General features: G+C 38.8%; 1 protein-coding gene across 12 annotated transcripts in view; it reads left to right on the plus strand.

The window, feature by feature from the left end:
* St18 (ST18 C2H2C-type zinc finger transcription factor) overlaps window positions 1-7,646 on the plus strand; it is a 396,007-nt gene that overhangs the window by 363,117 nt on the left and 25,244 nt on the right. For all 12 annotated transcript variants that reach the window (XM_031366775.1, XM_031366773.1, XM_031366780.1 and 9 more), the window contains 2 exons: window positions 412-657; window positions 6,001-6,116. In XM_031366775.1, coding sequence (XP_031222635.1) covers window positions 412-657; window positions 6,001-6,116 — 362 coding nt within the window. The remainder of the gene's footprint in view (window positions 1-411; window positions 658-6,000; window positions 6,117-7,646) is intronic.

Genomic DNA, 7,646 nt, shown 5'->3' on the forward strand with positions numbered 1-7,646 from the left:
AAAAAAAAAAAAAAAAAAAGAAAGAAAGAAAGAAAGAAAAGAAAAGAAAAGTAAAAGGAAAAAGAAAAGAAAATGATAAGCTTGTAATAATACTCCTGTCAGGTATAAAATACTTTTGAAACTAAACTTTAAAAGAATACAAGTATGTAAAACTATTTTAGCCAATGCATCTTATTTATATTAAGCTTACTTTGCTTAAGCCCAGAAATATGATGCACACTAATGGGACTGTTCTTTAAAGTCTGTCTAAGAATTGAATGTTACCTAATGCAAATCAGAAAGCTGGATTTAAAAGCAGATATTCTTCCATAAAAGCTTACATTTTAAATTATCCCTTAAAAGCCTCACATGACTAGGCTCTAGCTGCAAACTGCTGAGATGTTTTCTCTTTCTGTTTTTGTTTTCTATCAGGGAGCTGAGATAGAAGTGGATGAAAATGGCACATTGGACTTAAGCATGAAAAAAAATCGAATACTCGACAAGCCTATACCCCCAACATCCTCTCACACTCCAATTACAACCCCATCCTCGTCCCCATTCAAAGCAAGCAGCCTTCTGGTCAATGCTGCCTTCTATCAGGCTCTCTGTGACCAAGAAGGCTGGAATGTGCCCATCAACTATAGCAAATCCCATGGGAAGACAGAGGAGGAGAAAGAGGTATTGTGTCAATGTCTGTCAACTAGACTTCTACCCTAAATTTTCTTTCACATTCCTATCTTTATAAAAAGTGTTATGCCTTGCTTTAGATTTCCATTTTATTTTTATGTGTATGAATGATTTGCCTCCATTTATTTCTGTATACCTCATACATGCCTGATGCTTATTATGAACATCAAGAAGGGGTCAGATCCCATGGAACAGGAGATATAGATGATCATGAGCCACCATGGGAGGGCTGCAAAAGCCATTTCCTCAGCCCTTATGCTTTGTTTTAGATCATGATAAAATAGTGCTTTTAATTTTCAGATGAAACTTATTAATGAACTCAACTTTGCAGGTCATTTGTCTATAGTAACACCATTAAAATGTGTTTTATTCACACGATGGTAGTAGTTGTCCTCACAGCAGCCTGTAAGGAGCAATGCATTACTCAACACTAAAAGGTTACCCCAGTAACACAGTTTGAATCAGAGTGAAACTGAGCCAGACAATAAGAATCTTAAGATGCCAAAGCCATGCCTTTGGTCTCTTAGAGTCCCTGTGTGAGCATGTCTGTGGAAAGTTTATGTAACTGGAAGGTCACATATACTAAATGTCTAGGTGGAATCCATCCCATAGTCCACGAGACATACTCATGAGCCAAAGTTGTGACAGGGTGAGAAGCATGCAGCCCTCTCATTTCTGGAGAGTGAGCCATTGACTTGGCCTGAGCAGATGCTTAGTTCCTACATAATTACAAAGGTAAGCTGTTGATGAATGTAAGTGGTCCTATTGTGATATTAATCAGGAATGTTGGTGATGGACTTCCCAGGCAGTATGTTTAAGGGCCTGACATATCTATTTGCTGCAGAAATACTTATGATCTTGTTCAGTTATTTGAGTTTCAGAGACTTGGATTGGGGTGGGAGGGGAGATCAAATTTGATTTTTGTTTACTATCTCAGGAATTAGAGTCAACATCTACCGAAGTGACCGCAGGCTAGGAGGCTCTCCATTCCTTTCTCCCTTCTTCTACATATTTCCTCCAGTATCTCTAAGAATAAGCAGTGAGGTGCAGGAGACATACTGGACAAAAAGGTCCCATCTCCACCATGATGCACACCTGACCTCAGTCTTGCACATAGTATTACTGAGGACTCACACCAAATTCTGGGGTAAAAAGACAGGCATGGAGCACACACCTGTAAGTCTTTAATTCTAGCACTAAAGAATCTAAAACAGGAGGATTGTGAGTTCAAGGCCAGCTTCAAGGCTCCATTACATAGTAAGACCCTTTCTTAATTAACCAGCAAAAGCAACACAAGTGGCTACCCACTATGGTGGTCGGGTACCCACTATGGTGGTCAGAGACATCCATCTGGAAGAAACCCTGCCCCTAGGATTCCTTGCATCCACCTCAGCTATGCCAATCTGTACCCCCACCCCTAGGATTCCTTGCATCCACCTCAGCCATGCCAATCTGTACCCCCACCCCCTAGGATTCCTTGCATCCACCTCAGCCATGCCAGTCTGTACCCCCACCTGGAGGACGAATCGACTCACGAAGCAGCAGCATTCAGTAGACTGACACTGCTGTACCCAACTAGGTGGAGGTTTTCAGAAGTTTATATAGACACCATCAGTTAAATATCCTTAACTTGGAAATTCTGATATGCTCCAAAACCCCAAATACTTTTACTGTCCTAGGCAGTTTATTGGTCTACAAACTTCTCCCACTGCCATCCTGTGTATGTAGAAGAACCAAAGTTATACCCCACTCCCACCTATTAGCGGAGCTAACGAGGCAGCAGGAAGGGTGCTGGGAGCTGATGTGGGCAGAATAGAACTCATTCTGTTTCAAGGGAAACAGTGTAGTACAGAGTATCATTCTTATATGAAATAAGAATTCCAGCATGTTCTGATAGCTCAACAACATGCTAGGAAAGGCTTTTAAACATTCGTCTCTATTGACCTATCCTTGGTCAGTTCATGTACTAAAAACCTTCCTACCATCTTGGTGCCCTGTGTCAGCCAGGAGTGTGTGAACCTGAGTTGTAATCCAGAAAATGAGCCCTTGAGTGTGTGGTTCTCTCACATAGAGTATCCAGGACAGTATGGCTGTCACTGTATGTCTGTGCCTTCTGCCACTGCCTTATTATGCTTATATTACAGTCAAGTGTGTCAGAAAATGATTCTACTGACAACATCTTATCTTTGTTTTCAAATCTGTTTTATAGAATTTTAAAAAAAAAAAAAGAAACATTTGGATTCATCTTGGTAGTTGTATGGATCCAAATGTTTTATGGTTTTCTCTGCTTCACGATATATTTGTGACAGTGTTTCATTTCTCTGTGTACGTGCAGGGACACACACACATACACATAGCAGGAGAGAGGAAGTGAGGGATCGAGGGAGAAAAGGAAGGATTCTTTAATCTAGTTCATAGAATGGCTTACTTCAGGTCTAATAGGGCAGTCTTACTCTACAGTTTTCAAGCTGAGTATTAGGAAATGGAATTTAGAAGGCACATTGGAATTCTATCCTACCAACACTGTCCAAGAAGACTGTGGGAATGCCTGTGTGTAGACACACTGTGATTTCCTGAGCAAACTAAATCCTTCTTTCATAGATATTCACAGTAGAGACTCACACAAAAGTAATATTCAACCATTGAAACTCCCTGGTACAATTACATACCTTTGTTTTTTGTTGTCTCATCTGTACCAAGATATTCTATGAAAAGAGAGTGTTTTTCACATACTATATTGAATCTTGAAGATAACAAGTATGAGGCTTGATAGATAGCATTTTTTTAAAGTAACGGATGAAATAATTTATATTCAGAATCCTTGTTTAGAAGACATCAAAGGAACACCACATACAGTCAGAAAAAAACACAAGGACTCCTTCTGAAGCATGTCATATTGTCCCAACAGTTCTGTGAAACAAGTTTACTAACATTTCCAGAGAAGAGAACTGATACACAGGAAGGTATGGTTGTTGGTCCTTGTATCACAAAAATTAGGTGATTAGGTTGGACAGAAAAATAAAGCAAAGTGGGGCAAATGTGTTTAGAAGAAGAGAAGGAAGGAAGGGAGGGAGGGAGGGAAGGAAGGGAGGAAGGAAGGAAGGAAGGAAGGAAGGAAGGAAGGAAGGAAGGAAGGGAGGAAGGAAGGAAGGAGGAAAGGAAAGAAGGAGGAAGGGAGGGAGGGAGGGGAGGAAGGAAGGAGGGAGGGAGGGAGGGAGGGGAGGAAGGAAGGAAGGAAGGAAGGAAGGAAGGAAGGAAGGAAGGAAGGAAGGAAGGAAGGAAGAAAAAGAAAGCAAGCAACACAACAGAGATTGCTAGGGAATATTAAGAAACATTGGAAAGGGAGAAAAAGGTCATGGCAGAGGCAGACAAAGAAGAGGAAGAGGAAGGAGATTGTGGGTGAAGTATGTGGAAGCTGTGGTAGCCGTGGGAGCTCCAAGGATGGAGACGAACGTCTGATGTCCTGGCAAGTCTGCAGGATGTGACTGAGGAAGGGTCCCTTTGCCATGCTTGTTTAGGAACACTGTGTACACCTCAGGAGTTCATTGTGAATATTTGAAGACGTGAAAGTATTTCTTCCCATTTGCCCCTACCTCGCAGAACTCACACCACTGGAAATTGACTGATTATTTCTAATTTATTGTTATCTAGTTCATATGCACAACAGTTGCTTAATTTTTGTGGTAATTTTCAGAAAATATTGTCTATCCCTCTCAGTGAAATAGCCTGTCCAGATGCCCCCTAAAAAAATCCTGTTTCTGGAAAAAATTCAAAATATCTCAAAAGGAAAGCACTGAGAAATAACTAGGGCTGTCAGCTTTATTCAACTGTCAGTTCTCCAAAGATTTCAGGGCTTAAAATTTTAAAAGTGCCAGATGCTATTATCTGTTATTCATGTTACCATTATGTTCTGGTCTTTACTGAAATCAATATAACCTTCCATCTGTACATTGAAAGATCTGGGTTCACACGTGTGCTCTCTAAATACACACACTCACACACAGACACACACACGCACATACATGCTTTGCTAGTACATCTTACACAGAACAAAATTACTATTTTTGAAATTATACTTTTTTAAGTGTTAAGTAATAGTCTCAAAAATATTACTGAGTTGAATACTGGATGGTATCTGAAAATTAATCTAGTATAATATGTTTCTGTAACAGAACTAATCCTGACAATTCTTTTAGCTGTGGCCACATGTATTTACTTTCTCTGCAGGTTTGCAGAATACAAGGAAAAGCAAAAACAGAAAATACAAACAATTGAAAGCATTAGAGTCTATAGTTTTAAAAGTTATGAAATATTTAAAAGGTCATAACCAACAAAGCCATCTTGTAAAAATCCTTTACAATACTTTGCCATGCCAAATTAAATAACATATCTAACCATCATTGTTTTATATGCATTTTAGCTACATAATAGTTTGAGCTTTAATAGTCATTATTGCCTCTAAAATCCTTCCATAATCCTACATTCCATAAGACACAGATTTAACCCTCAACCAGAAACCTTCCCATGATTGGCTGTAAATGGACATGCTAAGGAGAGGCTAAGCTAGAATGGAACTGCTTCTAAGCCAAATCCATATTAGAGTGAGTGGGAGAATGGGCGGGTGTAAATCTCCATGATTTCGTTGCTTCATCCTTTCGTTGCTGCAGATAAGAGCAGGGGACATTGAAACAGCGATTCTATGCAGTTTATACACATTGCACATTTCCCTTCCAGGACATATTGGTAGCAACTATTTTTTTATTAGTAAAGTAACACAGAATACTTTAGGAGCACAAACAATATGAAGGATGGTATTGTTCCACACTGGTGTCTGTTAATTGGGCATAAAATAGCATCAATTAAGGTATTTCTACTAGTGGCCATACTGTGATACAATCTTCCTTTTGTTTTGCTGCTGTTGTGATAGCTGGACGTGTAAAAAAATGATTCCTGAGTCATTTGGACATGTTTATTTAATGAAAAAACATGGGCCATACTAATATAATAACAACCATACAGTTCAAGAAATGTCTCCATATTCACAAAGATGTGAACTTTTAAAAAGGATTCCTTCTCAGTTATTATCCATCACACTTTGGATAAAGGCCTGTAACAATCAAAACATATCCTTTTATTTATTAAATGTTTATTCTTTCTATAAATCCTTTGCAGTACTCTAGCCATGTCTTCAAGCCAAACTCAAACCTGGTACCAATAGTTTCAAATCCAGTCCCCTTTTCAGAATTCTTTAATGTCTTCTGCCTCTTTCTCTCCCCACTTACCTGCTTTTGTGTGTTTGTTTGCTTTTTGTTTTGGCTGTTGTTTGTTTTCCAGAAAGACCCTGTGAACTCCCTAGAAAATTTAGAGGAAAAAAAGTTTGCTGGAGAGGCCTCTATTCCAAGCCCAAAGCCCAAGCTGCATACAAGAGATCTCAAGAAAGAATTAATCACGTAAGTCATGCTTAGCCACCTGCCCTAAGAAATTCTGCAATTAGAAGACATAAATTTACAACTGAAAGTGACAGTGCCTTATACATGAAAATTGTGCCTACTTCAGGACAACTGACCTAGTTAACATATACCTAGCTCTCAGCAATGCACTACCCGGGAGCTTCCAAATGTATGTATATAGAGGTAGGAACCTGTTGTTTAAAAACAAAATAGAGATACTCTCATGGTCACAGATTTTCAGTTAAAGATATATTGACTCTACATAAGGCTGTTAAATTGATTGTTGTTTTATATCAAACAACTTTTATAATACTTATTTTTATTGTTATAATATTTTATAAATTTTAAGGAATATGACAAAAAAGATATTGTAGGTATTGAAAGGGGGTCTCTGGGAAGAGTTGGGGTACAAAAGGGAAACAAGAGTGTAATTTAATTCTATTTACTTAAAATATGTTGGTTGGTTTTTTTGTTGTTGTTTTTGTTTGTTTGGGGGTTTTGGGGGGGTTGGGGTTTTTCTTTTTCTTTTCTTTTTTTTTTTTTTTTTTTTTTTTTTTTTTTTTTTTTTTTGGTTTTTCAAGACAGGGTTTCTCTGTGTAGCCCTGGCTGTCCTGGAACTCACTCTGTAGACCAGGCTGACCTTGAACTCAGAAATCCGATTGCCTCTGCCTCCCAAGTGCTGGGATTAAAGGCGTGTGCTACCACCGCCCAGCTAAAATGTTTTTAAATGTTAAATCCAGATAAATTGAAATCATGTAACTTTTCTCATCATCATGCAATAAAAGTTTTTAAAAAAAGAAAAAAAAAAGGAAAGAAAGATATATTGACTCACAGTATCTAAATCCTGACTTCAGGAAGTCAGCTAACTTTCTATCACTCTAGAAAGCATGACCTGGGAAAGTGGTTTTCATTCCTCTTTGGGTTTTTTAGCTCAAAAGAGTTCACGGAACAATTACCATGATTGATATAAATATATATGAATCAAAACATCACATTGTACCCCTGTGTTATTCAGCCTTTGGTACAAAGTACCAGACTTTATCCATTGAAAGGAAAAAAAAAGGCTTCTTATGGCTTGTGGATTTGGAAGTTTTGATCCATGACCTCTTTTCTCTGTTGCCTTTGGGCTTATGTTGAAGCAGGAAGAACGTCATGACAGGATCATATAATGGAGAAAACACCATGTTGTGCTTGGTAACAAGAGGGGTCTCAATATACCCTTTTGGGGGCTTACCTACAGTGATGTCCCACTAGGCCACACTCCTTGAGGTTTACTACCTGTCAGTACTAACATGTCCTTCAACACATGACATGGCCTCTGAGAGACATTTAAGATATACTTCACAGCAACCACATAAATATGACAATATGTGTCAATAAAAGCAAGATAGAATACATACAAACTTGGAGGCGGCAATGAGAGTGAGTGGGTAGGTGGGTGGGTGAGTGAGTGAGTGAGTGAGTGAGTGAGAGGGTGAGTGAGAGGGTGAGTGAGAGGGTGAGTGAGTGGGTGAGTGAGAGGGTGAGTGA

The sequence above is a fragment of the Mastomys coucha genome, unplaced genomic scaffold (assembly GCF_008632895.1).
Source record: "Mastomys coucha isolate ucsf_1 unplaced genomic scaffold, UCSF_Mcou_1 pScaffold14, whole genome shotgun sequence".
In the NCBI taxonomy this organism is placed as follows: Eukaryota; Metazoa; Chordata; class Mammalia; order Rodentia; family Muridae; genus Mastomys; species Mastomys coucha.